The sequence below is a fragment of the Papaver somniferum genome, unplaced genomic scaffold, assembly GCF_003573695.1.
Source record: "Papaver somniferum cultivar HN1 unplaced genomic scaffold, ASM357369v1 unplaced-scaffold_132, whole genome shotgun sequence".
In the NCBI taxonomy this organism is placed as follows: domain Eukaryota; kingdom Viridiplantae; phylum Streptophyta; class Magnoliopsida; order Ranunculales; family Papaveraceae; genus Papaver; species Papaver somniferum.
Window position 1 is genome coordinate 6310103 of NW_020622381.1, and position 18858 is coordinate 6328960.

An 18858-nucleotide genomic window follows, 5' to 3' on the forward strand; every position below is an offset into this window, starting at 1 on the left:
CTTTCATTAACCAACCAGTATGCATACGGGTATGCATACTATGGTTCCCGGACTTGGAATAACATGCAACAGTTTAGCATAATGTGTTATATCCAATCATGCTTAATTGTTCTAAATTCCCATTTCAATTATTGAAACAATTCTTAGAAGACGACAATAGCTGTCTCACACAAACTATTAGCTTCAAAGCAATTTTCAAGTGATCGTATGATCAATACGAAATATTTAAAGTCTATATCAAATGACTGTCTCACACAAATCATGTAAGATGTTACCGGGCGATTTTCACATGATCATCTTTTGACTTTCGTCAAGAATATAAGATGAACTTGGTTAAAGCGAAAGCTTACCAACACATATTTCGAGAAATATGTAAGGGACTTAAACTCAGCCCGAAATATCAAATGTGTATAATCGAAGTCTGTATAGCTATACGACTTTTGTCTCAAATAGGAGATAGAGTAGATAGTCTTTTGAGTGATAGATGAGTTCAAGTCTTCATATACCTTTTGTTGATGAAGTTCCACAAGATCCCCTTAGTAGTTCTTCGACTTGAATCGATGAACACTGTGAAGTCTAATGCTCAACTACACTTACTATCATAATCCGAGACTTAGCTATAAGTAGACTAGAAATCAAGACTTATAGTTTTGGCGACTAAACTTGACAAACAAGCTTGTGATAGCAACGCTTGCGAGTTCGACCGAGCAGTGCTCTAACACGATTTATCAAACTCGTGTGACAAAATAAAAATATTGTCGTTTTTGTTATTGCATAGGAAACCTACTTTGAGGTTGGAGGATGGTTTTTTTATGAAAATAAATAAATAAGAAACCATATGTAGATCACATGATCCTTGTCTAAAAGACAAAGATATCAAATTGAATTGGCCGTAAGTTTTTCAACCATGCATGTAATTAGTTAGTTACCATAAAGATAATTAAATTACGATAACAACAATTTGTTTGGTGTTTACATTTTCATTAGAAAAAAAAAATGTAAACCATCTTTTAATGTATTTTTATTTATTTTTCTTTCTCTATGGAAAAAATAAGAAAAGAAAGGGAATCAAACAAAAATTGATCACCCACATTCCCTGAAATATAGAATGCGTCTGTTTAGGATTCAGTATTGGATGCCAATTGCTCCAAAGAAAAAAAATCGTTATAACAATTACGAGTCTCGGAGTTCAATGATAAGTAAATAGGATCCAATCACTGTGAAGAAACATAAAAAGAAAAAAAAAAGTTTAAGAACTTAATAAAGTCGTATTATGTTGCCTGACTGTCTATAGCACTCATACATGACCAGCGGCCAGCCATTAATTAACACCGGTCTAAAGATCCCATCCTAAGTAAGAGAAAACTAGATTTTGTGCCCATACTACGTACCGGGCGGACCCGAAAACCATCTACCATCGATTTTTATTTTTAACTATATTTTTTTTGGAGTGGTGTGATGTTGCTTCGCTTCGCCCCGTCGTGCATTTTTATTTGGTGTCGCGGGGCTTCCCTCCGCCCAATCGCTTAAGATTTTTGATTTGGTGTGGCTCAGCTTCGCCTCACCACGTCCTCGCCCTGTCCCGATGCATGCCTAGAATATTAGATTTGGTGTTGTCCCATCCCGATACATGCTTAGGATTTTTGATTTGGTGTGGCTTGGTTTCGCCTCGCCCGGCGTAATGCATTTTTATTTGGTGTCGCTCGGCTTCGAGATGAATGTCCTACACATCGGGCATATTTAACCTGTGATACGAACTGGTTTGATGAGAATTTTTATTTGGAGTGGCGGAGCTTTGCACCGCCCTGTCTCGCCTATCTATATGTCCTCTAGAAATACGTACTTAAGATTTATGGACGTAAGTATAAGTACTTCCACTTTCTTATTTCTAGCATAAAACTTTTTCCCATCCATTTCTTTGGAAATTTCTTCCCCGGGAAAATTTTAATATTCTGGGATTGGTTTAATAGGGTTTGAACCCCCGAAATCCACGCAGCAATCATGGGATGACTTGACTTGCTATCATTGCTCGCAACCCTACCAAAAGAAAATTTCACTTGGATGAGTTAGCTCTTGAAACTATCAAATGCAAAAAAATAAAAGCATTGAGCAAATATCAAGGCTTACTCTGGCACTAACATTCAATAGCATTTTCCTCTCTCAAAATTCCAAGAGCTTTAGACTTTAGAGTTAGTTTATCACCAAGTCCACCAGATGCCACAACACCACCACCACTCTCCCATCCACTCTTCCTTCTTTTTCACGTTCTCAATTTACTCTTTAGTAGTTTTATTCAGCCATGGAAAACAACCCTACATAGCAATATGTCTAAACAGTCAATACATTAGAATTTCAGGGTTTCAAAATTATGGATGAGATCTTGATACTACAGAGAATAAATCATAATTAAGTTATTGTTATAAAATCATTTTGATACTAAAGGAACGTGTTATGTGAAGCTGATGTATCAGTGGTGAAAGAACTAAATTAGTAGATAGTGGAAGCCTAGTTTAAAAGCATACCAAGTGTAAGTATTTGGTGAAAACATATAAGAGCATCTCCAAGAGAACTCTCTTCCACAATAGTATCTCCAAGAGAGACCTCTTTTCTAGAGAGTATCTTTTTAACGTAGATAGACTCTCTAGTGAAGTTTAAATTAGAGTGCTGAATTCGGGTGACAATTAACAGGCTATAATGTTTACCAAGTTATATCTATTATGCATTTTCCAATTAAGTTTTAATGCCTAAGATTGAACATTTATTTATTACTATACGTTGAACAAAAATTAATAAAAAATCAACTACTAACCGATGGGAGTATTATTTGCACATATTTCAGTTGATAGTGTAGCTGCCAAACCCTGCACCTCTGGTTGGTCATGCTGCATAACCATTCGAAGTTATGTTAAATCCCTATACAACCTACACTTGTTCTTCTATTAACAAACCATATAATTAGTAGCAATGAGAACACTTGCAAAGGCGAGAAAGAAAGTGAAATCACACAAAACTTCCAAATGCATGGTTTCATTTTTTCTATGCTACACAAAAACCACAATTCATACGTTCTTTGTCCTTTTAGAACTAAAGAACATCATGCTTTACCTGAATATGTGGCAAGTAAAATCTCGTACCACAATAAGCGTTGTTATATAGGAAAACGTTTTGTGTTTTTAACTTATTTGGTGTGAAGCGATCTTGCATATTGTTTCCTTTTCCTAACCAAAGATACCAAAGGACCTAATCTAATTGTAATCATCTCTATGGATCTAACCAATGATTCAATATTTAAACCTGAATTACATGCAAGTCCAAAATGTTAATGAATTTTTTCCATGATCTTCATAAAACCACAGTTAATAAAACAACGTAGTAGTTGCAACAAACACATGAAAATTGATATTTCGGAATATGGGGATTACCGGAGTGAGCCACTTTGGATTCCGGTGTTCGTCATCTCAACAGTACTGGCATTTAGAAACCACACCTGCTATTGAAATCTAGAACTCTTATACAAATACAAAATTTAAACTCAATCGACCTAAATATGTACAAATTTTTGCAAGCTAAAGTTGCGGAGGGAAGATTAAATGAACCTGCATCAGGCAGGCTTTCTTTTCTCAATACAAAGGTTCTTTTCTTCTCATGGTCTATGATGGCAATCTTTGTAGGTGTGCTCAAATACACTCGACCAACCTGTTTCATGGTAAATTATTTGTAAAATACTCAAAAGGATTCTAATAAGAAAGACTTGAAATGCCTCAGAGTAGTCAAAATATAAGAAATGGTAAAAGGTTAAACACTTAAGCAGAATGTGTATTTCACGCTACAGTGCTTCATGTTGCAAATAGCTAAATACTATAATCAGAATGAAAAGAACACTTTAGAAATCATGCAAACCATTTTTCCAATATAGTATGGTTTGTCTAAGATTTCATCACAACTTAACTAATTAAGGCTTGCATAAAAACTGACACAAAAAGGATGCTAGTAAAGTAATACCTCGCCAACAAAAGTTATGACATCTGCCTGCATTCTCTCTGCCAAAAACAACTCCGCCTACTACCCATACCATGTCCTCCAAGCGATGAAAACATTTGACTCCACCAGTACCCATTAAACCCCTCATTCAATCGGCAACAACAGCCTTACAGTAGCACAAAAGCTAATCAATTCATTTAGGCATTTTAGCAAACAGCGCTTGTGTACTCTGTTGGTTCTGATTTTTGAGGCATTACAACTCCTTCCCTGCACAACAATCAAATTCACATAAACCCATACTGAATCCTAATTCATTACAGAGCTCAAATCAACCATCAATCAATCTGCGCCATTTATCACCACAGTCAAACATCGAAACCAAATTTCCTCCTATTTAATCAACCAACCTATCAGGTGTAACTCCTCATCTTCACTGACTTCTCGATTAAAAAAGTTGAGAAATTGGAGGAAAGAATAATTGAAAATCTTCGAACTCGCAATAAATTGAAACCCTGTAATCGACTGGAAGATATAGAGAGCAAAAATTCAGAAGTTTCTTTAAAATACTAAGCAGGGAGTATGTTACCTGTGAAATCACTGGAAGAACCATGGTTTGTTAAGAAGAAAAACACAAGCTGTTTTTTTTTTTGAAGCATACCGCAGCTGTTTTTGTTCGATTATGATTAACCTAAATAGAAGAAGAAAAAAACGCTTGGAGCAGACGGCTGTGTTGTACACCTAACTGGCGTTTGTAACATCCAGTTAAGTATTTGGTGTGAACCAAGTGTAAGTCCGGAATTAGCTGTAAATACTCACATAAGTGTTGTATACCCACGTTTTTGCTAACGGTGTTACTAACGGCCAGTTAAATACAGGGTGTAAACGGAGTGTAATTCGAATTTTAATGCTCCGACCAATAAAATCTCTCCACTTGTCCTCTCCAAGATTACTCTAATTCAAAGCTTTTATCTCATTTAATTTGAGGGGATGTCATACTCACCGTGCGATATGGGAACTCATATGACTTAGTGTTTTAAAGGAGGGGAGATATTCATCCATGCATGGTATTAAACCATACTAATCCAATTATGGATCCGCCAAAACTGAGTTCATGTAGAAACAAAATAAAGCGTCAGTGTATGGCCATGATATCAAATCCATAAAATTAAACATCAAAACTAAGTTATTATTTACGATAAAAAGATATTGTGGAGTCACTATTGAAACTGTGTACACATGCCAATCAAATGAAAACAATGATTTTATGGTGTTGTATTTCATCTTCCCTTGATTGCATTAATACAAAAAGATTAATCGCCTGGTTAGATAGGTAGAGTTACGTTGTTGATAACGTCTTGTGAATAAAGAAAATAGAGAAGGAGACACAAAATAGAGGGGAGGAAGAGAGAGATTTCTTATTAAACTCTGTGTGTGGAATACAAAGGTTTATGACTCTATTTATAGAGTTTACATACTTGATGCTCAAGTAATAGGGTCCCACTAAAGTGGGCATCTACATCATAAACTGTCGTTTATAACATACTAAGATATAATGATAATAACGCGCGCGTTACAGCCCCAGGGTTGTTTACATCGATATAAGATAGGCCCAACAAAACAAATGATTTAAAAAAAATCCAAAGAACTGTCCGAAATAACCCTTGTTTTTTTCATCCCAAAACTAAAAGAACAACTAAACACTCATATTTCCTCGATTCGACCGTTTTTCTTTTTCCTATTCTCTTTCCTTTGCTTCTCGAAAATCAGAAACAGATCTACGAAATCGTTTTTCTTTCGTTTGAACTGATAAACAATCAATTCTCCTGAAACCTAAGATCAGAAATCAAAATTGAAACAAATTATGACCTAAAATCAAAAGAGTAGAAACCAAAATCAAAAAATCTGGTAAAAATGGTGAAGAAAAATGCTCAACAAGTGAAGAAGAAAGACGAATTGCTCGTAAAACGATCAAAAATACCCCAAAAGGTAAATTGAATATTTTGTTTCATATTCTTCGTAAATTATTAAGCGTTTGAACTAACATGGATCAATGTTTTATCTGTTTGGATTCATCATAGTTTTATTTGTTCTTCGTAAACTAATCAATAATGATGAATTGCTTAGTATAATAATTACTCGTGTTGATCTTATTTAGACTGAAAGCATTTTTGAGCAAGTAACTCTAGTCAAATTTGGTTACGATATTTTCACTTTTGTCAAATTTAGTTCCACCAAAAATATGTTGGTGTGTTGATTAACTCTGTAGTTTTGGTGAAAGCATTGTTAGTTGCATTATTCTCAATTCGTATAATTTGGTTCCACCAAAACTCTGTTGGTGTGTTGATTAACTATGGTAGTTTTGATGAGACCAAAAAGATAATTGTTAGGGGCAAAAGCCACTTTTAATAAAGGGAAAGCTGATTTTTGGGTGGATTAAAAAAAAATCCCTAATCAATAGTAATTTTTTATTTTGGTTTTCATATTCAATTAGTTAAGCCTAATTACAAAAGGACTTGAATGCACCCTTAGATTAGGTGCGTACACAATCTGTTCACTCGATATCGAGAATTTTTCACCATAGCTAATGTCATCACTTGATGAAGTAATTGGCCTCGGTTAATGGAGGAATGACTTCCACGTACATGTCAGTCAACTCTGAAATGCAGATGCGGGAAGTAATGATTTGTTGTCCTATACAGTTTAGCTCTTCGCTCCTACAATTCTCTTCTGAACTTGAGTTGCGCCACCATCTGAAAAGGTCACATAAAAGGTGGAATATCACAAAGAATAAAATGTAACTGTGAACTTCATTGTCGTCAAAATCGTATCTTTCAAAATTGTAAGGCACTTAATCTGGGTTGTGCGATCTAATAATTATTTTTCAGTTAGGAAGGGTGGTATGAAAATCAAAATGAAAAGATAATTATTAATAGTGGGAATGGTTTCATCATTCTTCCCTTGTCAAATTTGGTTCCACCAATACTGGTTTGGTGGTGTTGGTTAATTATGGTCAAATTTGATGAAACCATGTTTGGTTTTATCATTCTTCCCTTATATAGTTCTACCAGTATTGGTTCCACAGTGTTAGTTTATTCTATTTTTGGCTAAAATCAGTTCTGTTTTGTTGGGAAAAGACGTGAAGATTCGTTTAGGTGCTCATTGAAATATTTGTGTGTGGAGACTCCTAAGATAAAGGCTTTGATAGAGAATAAAAAAGAACATATGAAGGCCCGTGGGTTAGGTTAGACAAATGGGTTAACTCTTGAAATGCCAGAGGTGTTATTTTTATGCCAAATTCATTATAAAGATCAAAGATCAAGTTTATGCAGTTTCTATCAGCTAAATTCATTATAAAGATCAAAGATATCCATAAAAAAAGATGGAAAACATGAGAGTAAAAGATGTGCCGCAAGATCCTGATGGAAAAAACACCGAAGAATTTGAAAACAAGATATTATTGTTACCGCATACATAAAAATTAGTGTACTATCAGCTAGTTGTAATACTTGTAATAGATTTTGCAACATTTTTTTTTCTTTCTGAATGCTTACAATAGTTTATAAAAGATTTAAATGGTTTATGAATTGTTTCAATTATGATTATCACATTTATGTTTATTGGCACCCTGCAACTGAACCCAAACCATATTTCTCTACTGGATATGCAGCGAAAACGTTATGTTTTTAACTGTTTTATGATGAAACCAAAAAGGGTTCCAACATATTTTGGTTTCATCATAACAGTTTAAAATGATGGAACCAAAAAGATTTCCAACGTATTGTAGGTGAAACAAGGAAAGAGTCTTATCACGGCTTAATCTTGTACGATGTAGGAAAATAAATATTTTCTATATATAGAGTTCCGACCAGGAAGTGGTCCTGATTTAAAATCTTTATCACAACATGTATTCTTAACTAAGACGCAACTTTCTACAACAATGGTATGACTTGTTATGTAGGTTTCGTTCCTGGATTAAGACATACATACACCAGAACTAAGTATGTTGAGATTTAAAGGAAAATTTTTGATGTTTTTACAGGCAAGAACATTTCATGTTCCAAGGAAGAAGTCTAATTACACCGGAAAATATTAAACTACAACTGAAAACACAATAATGCACAACTTGCAGTATGTTTAGGTGATTTTTTATTCTTACATAATAGTAAAAATGATGAAACCAAAAAGAGTTTCAACATATTGCAGGTGAAGCAAAAAGAAAAAACTTAATCTAAACGAAACAAAGATGAAACACCAACAAAAACTTAACATGTTTAACTGTGAAAAAAATATAGAACATCAGGTCCAAGAACAATACATAATAACTACCACAAGTTCTCATCTTCTTCTTTAGAATTGAACATATATTAGGAATTATTTCTTCTTACTTGAACGACCTGATTGTGGCATCACAATAGTTTGAAGAACAACATACTTTGATAAGACGTTCACAGACCTTTCAGCTGTGGAAGTAAGATGAACTTGTCATAAATACGGCTCTCAATAGAACTTAGTTGTAAAGTAATGTTGAACATATTTATAAGCATCATCTCCTTGAGATTCTCTATAAATCATTTTCAATTCGCATTATTCTCATATGAGACCAACGCATAAGCTAAAGTAAAATTTTCTGCAAATTAAAATTAAACAAGATGGGGAAAAAACGATCAAGCAAAACAGGACAAAAATGATGAAACCAACATAACAGAAAAAGGTTTCAGCAAAAAAAGATGTTGGAACCAACAATTTTTTTCATTGATATTGATTTGAATATGAACAACAACAGAGATAAAAATAAATTGTAATATTATTGTAGGTTCCATAATGAAATCAACTAGAAAATTCAAAAATAAATAAAATCAAATCAGTAAAAGAAAAATACCTGAAAATCAAATTTGAGTCTCTGATGAATGATTCCACTGCTACGATTAGATCAACCTGAAGATGAACGACTTAAGATGATAATTCGAAGGATTAAACTGACACTTCTCTTCCCTTCTTCGAATAATGCTGAAAAAGAATACGAGAACTGAAAACCGAAATTCTCCAATTTCTTCACCAATAAAAATCAATCTTCAGATAAAATTCGAAGGATTGAAATCACCGACCTCTTTTTGTTGATGGTGGTTTTTAGCTTAGGGTTAAAATCGTAAAACCTTGCATCTGATGTGACGTCACTCTGTAAGGAAACAAAGCCATGAGTGCTAACCTCTCCGCTGGCATATCTATTGAGCCGTTCAATATATCTACATAAAATTTATCCAGACTGGAGAATGTAGCAACCATCCCAGATGTTCTGTAAATTTTGTCGCCTTGCCTATATTCACTTAATATAAGTTCATTTGAATGCCTTTTACGCTATGTTCCCCGGCAGAACCCTTAATGTTGATATGGCATGACGATTTGTGTTCACTCGCAGCAGAGTAGCACGAATTTCCAAATATCAAGGATAATGTCTTTGCATAAGGTATTCAATCAGAAAAGCATGCTGCTCTCTGGCAATGAACTTAAAAGAACTCTGTGTCAACATATAGAATTCAATCAATTTCCCTGACTAACTTGCAGAAGTTGGGGTTTCGCGCCTCGCGCAGTATATCATACCATGCTTATCAAAATTAAACCTAGGAAAACTAGGTAATTAATTCGCCATGAATTAGCAGGTGCAAAACCTTGCTCAAAATCAGAAAACAGGGAGTCGCAGCAGCAAAGGGAGGCGTGGCCATGCCTTAGGCCAACTGGCGCCACTTTCCATTGGCCACTCCCCTTCCTAAACCGGCCCTATTTCTCTCGACCAATCGTGTCGCCTCAAATTAGCCTCGTGCACATAAGTTGTGGTTGTGCCCATACTTGCCGCCCCACTTCCCATCGACCAATCAGGTCGCTCTAAAGCCTCCACACTCTCACCATAAGTGTAGTCACGCCCATGCTTGGCCGGCCCTCTTTTAATCGACCAATCAGGTCGCTCTAAAGCCGCCACACTTTCACCAGAAGTGTAGCCGCGCCTTATGTTTGGTCGGCCCCTTTCCTTGGCCAATCAAGTCACTCTGAACTTGCCACCATACATTAAAGGCCAAACGCACCCTGTCGCGCCACCATTTAAAGGCCAAACGCACCCTGCCGCACTACCATACTGGCAAGCCAAACGTGCCTTACCACAACAACATATTGGTCGACATGCCAACATGCCACTCTGCCACGTATCATGCCAATTTAGCCTTGGCCACGCCTCCAAGCCTTGATTCTTACCACGACGCCAAATCCTAGCCTTGGCCACGCCGCCAAGCCCTAATTTTACCACGCCGCCGAATCCTAGCCTTGGCCACGCCGCCAAGCCCTAATTTTACCACGACGCTAAATCCTAGCCTTGGCCACGCCTCCAAGCCCTAATTCTTACCACGGCGCCAAATCCTAGCCTTGGCCGCGCCGCCAATCCCTAATTTTACCACGGCGCCAAGTCCTAGCCTTGGCCACGCCGCCAAGCCCTAATTTTGGCCACAAAGCCAAATCTTAGCTTTGGTCATGCTACAATGCCACTGGCATGCCGCCATGCCACGGATACTAGCATGTGGTATGACACGACTACTAGCATGTCGCTATGCCACACATGCCGCCATGTCAGGCTACGCCACTGGCATGCCGCCATGCCACAGCTACTAGCATGCCACTATGACGCGGCTCCACCAGGCGCTACTATGCCAATGGCGTCACTTCGCTATACTACAAGATGCGGCCATAATCAATGGACACTCTTCCTTATGAGATGCAATCTCAGCCATCCAAGTTCGACACTGAACTGACGGACTTGCGGCAAGCCCCGGGCAACCCGCTACGCCACGGCTATGCCAGGTGCCACTGTGCTAATGGCGCCACTTTGCTACACAACAAAAATGTGGCCATAATCAACGACTACCCTTCCTCATGAGATGTAATCTCATCCATTCAAATTCGCCACCAAACTGACGGACTTGTGGCTAGTTTTAGGCGGCCAACCAAGGCAAGCCTAATAACATTACATGTTATTTTCCTATGGAAAAGTCTCTTGACTTTGAATTGCCACACATAGCAACCTGCTACACGTTTTCCACGAAAACACTCGAGACATCAAACATGTCACAAACTGGGGGATACTCATCAGGGTATTGGTCTGGCGGTTTACAGCGTGCGGCTTGCAATGCACCCGTTACAAGAAAGTGTCATGAAGTAGGACAATTAGTGGTGGTGAAAAGTAACGGTGTAAAAAATTTATTACCTTCATCATGGAAGCGTAATGACTGACGGTTACACGAATTCACTTCCCTCATCGTGGAAGCATAACGTCTGACGATTACACGTTACTTTATTCTTCCACCACTCAATCGTTTCCACTTCCTATGAGACCAGGGTCCGTTTCTGTTTGCACCAAGAAATATTTCCAGGCACTAAACACGATGATTTTGGCGATGATGAGGAAAACAGGGTTAAAAACATGAAATAGCATAAAGAGGAGAGACACGAGTTTAACGTGGTTCGACATGGTTTGCCTACATCCACGGACGAATCCCCTTGGGGAGTGATTTTTTATTGATAATAGAATTACATGGGATTTTTCCTCTACTAGCTACCTCTCCCCTTTTTCCCCCTATCAGGATTACATTCCCTCTATTTATACAATTCTGAACTCCAGTCTTACCCTCATTGTGAGTAAACATAAATGGTATTTACTTCCCTTGCATGCCTCCTGGAATTAATTTTGCATGAAACCTCCTGCATTAATCTGCAATGCATAACTCCTGGCATTAACCTTCCTTACATGGATCCTTGTATTGATTTACGGGCCTCCCATGTATTTTATACACGATACAAACAGTTTCAATATGACTTGTATAAATAGGCTTCACCTATTTTCACCAAACAACAGGTTTTGGTCGGCAACAATATAGTATCTAGAAATCACCTGGTAGCTTTCCATTCTGCTAGCCAATCCTACTTTCAGATACAAGTCATAAACAATCACACCTTCAGAATCAACTATTCTGGTCTCAACACTCTCTTCGCTTCCCTCCCTAAGACCAACCCTTCTCCTTCACTTTGTGACCGAAGCAAGCCTGGAATGGTCATTTCTTGGTTTAGGCCAGGATTGTACAGATTGATCTCTCAAATCAAAAGTACTCCCATGCAGTGCATTGTTTAGGGTTTAGATTCGTTTCTCATCCACACACCCGAACTTACCAAAATCAGCAGAAACGGTTTTCACCCACAAACACTTTTCTAATTCAACTGAACGGAAACGAAAACGATATCTCAAAATTAGTTTCTGAGATGATTAAATACGAAATTGAACTGTAGAGTCCGATCAAAATAGTTCATGAATTGAATATATTGATGAAATAAGGAGAATTTGATATATATGAACCCTAAAATCTAAATACATGATGATTGCGATAGAGAAGATCTCGAATTTTCTCTGGAAATCTGATCCCAAAATTCATGTTGTATTTCCGTCAAAGTTTCTGTTTTAAAAATTGTGTATATATGGGGAAGGGCAACACTGGAAATATAGAATCAAATAAACACTAAATTTAACACTTTTAAATGGAAATGGGGTTTTTGTTTCATTTTTATTTAATATGTTCTTTATTTAGGTCAAATAATATGGCTAGTGTTTTTATAACTTAAAGAGTATCACTTTGGTTTTTTAGAGCGTAATATGTAATGATAATAATCAATTAAAGAGTAATTTTGGAAATATGGCGATGTTGATGATAAGGGTCAATTTGAAAGGGACAAAAATTAAAAATGAAAGGGTCACTTTGGTGAAACGGATGGAGCATGTATGTGTGATCACATCTTTAAAAAAAATCTCTCATATTTAGTTTGTTTTAATATAAAAATGGTGACAACGTACTTTTATAGACGAAAGCATAAGAGTTTTAGACAAACCACTAAGCCATCTATAGCCTTATAACAGTTTTAATAGAATCATTTTTGGGGACCAAGATTTTTTTTGTGGGACCATGATTCTATTTTAGGCAAGACACTATAAGTAATTCTAAGTCACCCCTTATCTAAATGTTTTTCTTAATACCAAACTTACCCTCCTTACTTAAATGTGTTAGTTTAATGATTAATATGATTAGTGATTAGTATGATTAGTTACCATTAAGAAGTTCTATTACAAAAAATTGAAAATTTTCTTTGCGAGAAATTTTAATTTTTTTTGCGATTAAGTTCGGTTACCCAAATTTATGACCAAAAACGAACTTAATGATTAGTGATTAGTATGATTAGTAATGATTTAAAACTTAAAACTTTTTGGTGTGACCATTAAATAGTTCGGTTATAAAAACATTTAAAACTTTTTACGATCAAACCGAACTTAAAGTTCGGTTAAGAAACATTTTTTGCGACGTAACCGAACTAAAGTTCGGTTGGGAAATGTATTTTGCAACTAACCGAACTACTAGGGTTTGGTTGGGAAATGTTTTTAGCTACTAACTGAACTAGGGTTCGGTTGGGAAATGTTTTTGCAACTAACCAAACTATTAGGGTTCGGTTGGGAAATGTTTTCGCTACTAACCGAACTATTAGGGTTCGGTTGGGAAATGTTTTTTGCGACATAACCGAACTAAGGTTCGGTTGGGAATTTTTTTTTGCAAAATAGCCAAATTGTTCTTCATGTTCATCATTTCCATTAGGTTCGGTTAGGTCGACAAAGTTTTTCACATAATTCCTAGCCGAACTTCTCTCTGCAACTTCCATTTTCAACTCATTTTGATGATTAATACTCATTTTTCAATCGAACGAGGAACGTCAAGTAAAGAGAGAAGAAGAAGAGGATAATTACTTTTTTCAAAACTAAAAAATTTCGGTTCCCCCTATTTTTGTTTTTGATTTTGATTTTGGTTAATAGATTCATTTAGATTAGATATATATGATTAGATTATAAAGTTATTAGGTTAGTTTTAATTTAAATTAAAGTAATGGATAAATGTGTACTTATTTAACTTTAGGACACCCCTTATAAATATAGGGAGGTTGGCCCAATAAGACCATGATCCCAAAAAAAAAACATGGTCCCTAAAAAATGGTTCATGTTTTTCTTTCAGTCTTTTTGGTTTCATACCAGACAGAGAGAAGAAATGGGGGTTTTGAGATAAATCATAAACCCTAAAATTCATAATTGAGAAACCCTTTGAGTTGAATTCGATCTACGAAGAAGAGAAAGCAGAGAGAGGAATAATTAAATCATGGCTTTAAGAAGAGTACTAGGGTTATCAGACGGGGAATTGATGAGAGCAGATGCAAAACCATGTTCAAGATTGATGAATCATACAGCTATTGTTTTCACTTTTGGTGGAGCTATGTCTTTCTGGGTTCTCGCTAGATTACACTATGGTTAGTTGTCTACCCTAAATCATGTCATTTAAAAGAGTTCTATTTCATTTGTTTTGAAAGAGTTCTAACCATTTTCGCTGAACTTTTTAGTTTGATTCACTATAATTGTCTTTCTCTATAGAAAAATAAAATAAAAAATTATAATCACTTGAAAATTACATAATCTTGTTTTTATGGAATGGGGTTTTCAGTTCTAAAGTTTCAAGAAGACAAATCATGTATACACAATTGATTAGCAATTGAGCTTTGAGCTGTAGTCTGTGAAAAATGACATATTAAATGAAAATTGTGGTAGAACACTCTAGATAAATGGTATGATTATTATGATGGTGATGTTTACTTGTTACATTGTCTCTGCGCCCTAACTGTGATTTGTAGCCGATGTATTGTATATGCATCTGTTCTATCTCTACTAATACTGCAGCAGAAGCTTCAATATGTGCCAAAAAAGAGGTGATATCATGTTTACAAAAGCTAATATCATCTGTTTAAGTTTTTAGTATACTATCGATACTCTGGAAATGTTCAAGGGTAGACCACACATTTGCTCCTCAGTTTCAATTGCGAAAACTGACTCAGAATTCGATTATAGAGAATAGTTAGAACTAAAGTTTGGAACTGATAATTTTTGGGTTTTTTACTTGACTGATCTTTCATTTTGGGGATCTTCTTTACCTAATGCAGGTCCAAGGATAACTGTTCCAAGGAGTCTTAGGTGGGCTGCTTGTGGAGCTTTGACGATGAGCTCAAGCACAGCGTTGTTGGTTCGTCTCTTAAGTTGCCAATGTGAACCCCAGAATATAGCTGCTTTTGATAAGGGCGGTAAGGGGGAATGAATTTGTTTATTTTGCGAGGTATATGTTCCAACACTGTTTATCTAGATACTTTATATGTCTCACTTTAATGTTCTTTTCTGTATTTCTGTTTTACGTCTTCGATTTTCCCAATTGCATTTTGGTGTAATTTAGAAGTAAAACAAAAATGGGTCATCTTTGTTAATCACAACTAGTTGTTCTGTAAGCAGCTTTCTCTTTGTTAATGCAAATTTATGGTTCATTAACATAAATTATAGTAATGTTATTGGAGTAAAACACTGTATTTCAATCTCTGATAAATCAATCACTCTATTATTTGTTACAACACGAAGTTTACAATTAACAAATCATCTCTCGAGACTATCTCACAAATCAGAGAACGTCTTACACTCTGTTCATTTTGAAGATCAAGTCCTCTGGTGAGATAACAGGAAGCTATGTTCAGAAATGGCAAGAATCAATTTAACTAATTTGGTATAGGAAGTTTGGGAAGAGGCATTCACATGAGAGGAGTTAAATTTCTACCAGAAGATGAACTTTATTCAACGTGGTAAAATTGAACCCTCTTTTTTACGACCAACCATGCTCCTCAAGTGATTAGACAGGCTGTAGCAATCTGACAAGTGATCCGGGTAAATTTTTCCGCCGAGTAGATCACAAGTCCTGGGAGAAACCAAGTTAGAATACCCTTGAACGTATGAACAATTCCAAGCTGGTTGTTTGGTAACACTGAGTGTAATATTGGATAGGCAGATGTTGATGAAATTATCATCTTTTAGACCCTCCAAAAGCCCTGCAGTGCTGATATTTTCTCCTCTGACATCTTTTATGCTGATCTTTTCTATTCTGGGTAGGGCTTTCGAGTCATAAAATTCATCTGGGTGCTCTCCAAACTGTCCACTGAAACGAATGGCGATTCTTACATTGGTCAGAGTCAAGTCTGATATATAAACGTTCCTTATGTATCCTCCTCTTCCAGGGGCTGTCTTAATTCTGATACCATGATCTGAATTAAAGAACCGCAGGCTATCTGCGTGAACATTTGATATTCCACCTGACATCTCACTTCCAATCGCGATTCCAGCGCCTAAACCAGTTTCTCCAGTCAGTCTACGTATTGTAATGTTGGAACTTGGACTTGCGTAAGAAATGCCGTACTCATCCCAACCACTTTTGATGGATATCAAATCATCCCCGGTGCTAATGTAACAATCCTCTACGCAAACATTGTTGGAGGAGTCTGTATTCATCAAAATTTTACACGGTTCAGAATAATATTAAAGTTGAGAAGAATAAAAACTAAATTCTCTTTTAGCTCAACTGTAACTGGATATTAAATAGATGGAACCTAAAGCATTCATAAGCCAGCAGAAGAGTAAGTAAAGAAAAGTTTAGCGAATCTGTTGAGTTGAAGTGGCCGACTCACCTGGATCAATCCCATCGGTGTTTGGTGAATCAAGAGGAGCAAGTATTGTGACATTCTGGACAAGAACTTGGCTGTTCATCCAGCAAAAACAATCTCAACTCTCCCCCTAATGGGCTAATACATACACATAAAAATCTCCACTTCCGTGCATCGTTTTTATAAGAGAAACTATGCAATACAATCCATTTCGGAGGGCACAAACCTGCAATAGACAGGGTGGATCGTCCAAAATGGCGAGTTCTTGAAGGTCAAGTTTGAGATCACCACTTCACTTGAGTTCATCAACTCAACCAGATGCGGTCGAGTATAGTTCAGAGTTCCGTTTCTGAATCGGTTCCACCACACACTCCCCTGACCATCAACTGTTCCATTATCACCTGCAAAAAATGTAGTAAAACATTCTTCGCCCTCAGCTGTCATGAATCAAGAGTGATAAACAAATCAGAAACCAATCAATGTCAACATAACTAAACCTGTAATTATAACATCAACCAGATTCTCTCCATATATGAGGCTCCGATGTCGTCCTCCAGGCAATTCCCTTCCTCGCCCATATGATGGCAGTGCATCTACAATTGGCCAGTCATCGGAGTCCTGAAACATATCAGATTCGAATTTACAATACAAATTTCATAGGGTAGTTATGATATGAATTTGAGTCACAATTATTCCCAAACAAGTCGATCCTTGACTTCAGACATTGCTAATATCTCTCATTATTCTGGCAAGTCTTCATTCTCAGTTCAATTCACTTGGCTGAAAGTAGATTCATCTTATCTGCAATTAGTCTCATGTTCTAAAGCACAAATTATACTGAAGTCTAACCTGAAAAAAAAAGTTGCTAGTTTTGATGCATCATTTGAAACCCAATATGTTTACTGAAAGATGAACCACTTCCAAAAACACCACACATAACCAGATAATTTTAAACCGAAAGGAGCTAAGATGGAGTCTTTACCGTTGATCCAAGAATAATTGCTTCTTTATCTAACAACAAAGTAAGATGACTGATGAGCACAAATCCTCCGGTTAACCATCTCCCAGCCGGAACAAATAATTGAGCACCACCTTTATCAGCGAATGACTGAAGATAAAAGATAGCATTATGAAATGCTTTTGTATTTAGAGTCTTTCCATCTCCAACAGCACCAAATTCAGTGATAGTAACACTATGTGGTCGAACTTCTATTGGAGTTTTCTGTTGACAATATGAAACATCTCCAGCAACCCATGTTACAAATGAAACAAGTACCAAAAGCAAATCTAGCAGCTGCAAAAAACAATAGATCTCAGCTTTAGTTAGATCCCGCACAAGATCAGACGGGGTTGGTAAATAAATGAAAAAAAAAAAAACTTACAGTAATAAATCTCTTCATATGATTGAGATCTAACTCTTCCAGCTTCAACCTAAGAAGACTGATATTTCAACTTACACTTCACTGATCAAAGAAGAAGAAAAATGAATAATTGGGTTGGTTTTGAATGAAATGTGATTAGATGGGAAGTATTTGAGAGACAGTAGCACCACCAAAATCATTGAAAGTGATGGTTTTTGCCCGCCAAAAAACAAACACTTCTGGCCCAAAACATGACCCAGCTTGTGTCATCACCACCACCACCACCTTAATTCCACTTCAATCACTCAATATCTCTCTCTTTCTCATGAAATTAGTCCAAACCCACAAAAGATTTCTCTTCTAATTCAACAAAAAAGATCAAATAAATCAAAGAAAATAGAAACTGGTATTGAGAATGATTCTATGAAGCTGGCATTAGTACTACTACTACTAATACTAGTTCTAGAAAGAGAAACAAGGAAATATTCAAAGACAGATTTATTTTTTTGGTTGTTAATGAGAGATGATGATTAAGATATTGCAGTGGATTCTTCTGATTATGTACCCATAGATTGTAAATTCCGCCAAATATATTACTACATCAACTGTAAAAAAATTTGATTTGCTCTGTTTTTGTTCTGTTTTTTTTATTGAGAAAATCTCCAAAAATATACTAAAAGAGAATGTACAGTAATAATTTATTTGATTTTATTAAGTTTTCCACTGAAAACGGTCAAATTAATTATTTAAGAGGAAAAAAGAAAACTCTTCCGATTTCTTTTTCTGACCAAATTACCCTTTCACATTTTTGGTATACTTAACTAGAATAGGGTCTGTATATATTTGTGATTGCGAATTGCAGTGGAAATTCCAGCGGTGTATAGGACCACATACTACTTTTGGTTGACTCTGGAGAAAAATGAGAATT

At 36.2% G+C, this 18858-nt stretch overlaps 2 protein-coding genes and 1 long non-coding RNA gene across 7 annotated transcripts; 1 reads left to right on the forward strand and 2 right to left on the reverse strand.

The window, feature by feature from the left end:
• Window positions 1-1079: 1079 nt before the first annotated feature.
• Window positions 1080-4627, reverse strand: LOC113333312. Of its 5 annotated transcripts, none has more exons than XR_003351911.1 (7): window positions 4389-4627; window positions 4003-4248; window positions 3597-3696; window positions 3423-3487; window positions 2810-2882; window positions 2128-2312; window positions 1080-2037 (listed from the first exon to the last, which is right to left on the reverse strand). It is a non-coding gene; the product is annotated as an uncharacterized LOC113333312 (long non-coding RNA). The 5 variants fall into 5 exon arrangements; XR_003351914.1 differs by having other exon boundaries at window positions 1080-1745; window positions 1844-2037; window positions 2140-2312; window positions 4003-4627; XR_003351913.1 differs by having other exon boundaries at window positions 1080-1745; window positions 1844-2037; window positions 4003-4627.
• A 9393-nt stretch (window positions 4628-14020) lies between these two features.
• LOC113333037 lies at window positions 14021-15443 on the forward strand. Its single transcript, XM_026579527.1, has 2 exons — window positions 14021-14352; window positions 15037-15443. The coding sequence occupies exons 1-2, from the start codon at window positions 14205-14207 to the stop codon at window positions 15186-15188; spliced, it is 300 nt and encodes a 99-aa protein (XP_026435312.1). The 5' UTR covers window positions 14021-14204; the 3' UTR covers window positions 15189-15443.
• On the reverse strand, window positions 15405-18561 carry LOC113333036 (probable polygalacturonase). Its single transcript, XM_026579526.1, has 6 exons — window positions 17952-18561; window positions 17552-17863; window positions 17067-17187; window positions 16796-16970; window positions 16594-16664; window positions 15405-16407 (listed from the first exon to the last, which is right to left on the reverse strand). Exons 1-6 carry the CDS (start codon window positions 17967-17969, stop codon window positions 15710-15712), a joined length of 1395 nt encoding a protein of 464 aa, XP_026435311.1. The 5' UTR covers window positions 17970-18561; the 3' UTR covers window positions 15405-15709.
• Between the last annotated feature and the right edge of the window lie 297 nt (window positions 18562-18858).

Bases quoted from the DNA above. Each gene is read 5' to 3' on its own strand.
- LOC113333037 (XM_026579527.1), top strand. From the start codon at position 14,205: ATGGCTTTAAGAAGAGTACTAGGGTTATCAGACGGGGAATTGATGAGA. The intron at 14,353-15,036 runs GTTAGTTGTCTA...TACCTAATGCAG, and splicing joins TCTCGCTAGATTACACTATG to GTCCAAGGATAACTGTTCCA.
- LOC113333036 (XM_026579526.1), bottom strand. The intron at 16,971-17,066 runs GTTTAGTTATGT...CATTTTTTGCAG, and splicing joins GGTTGATGTTATAATTACAG to GTGATAATGGAACAGTTGAT. The intron at 16,665-16,795 runs GTTTGTGCCCTC...CTGGATGAACAG, and splicing joins ATCCACCCTGTCTATTGCAG to CCAAGTTCTTGTCCAGAATG.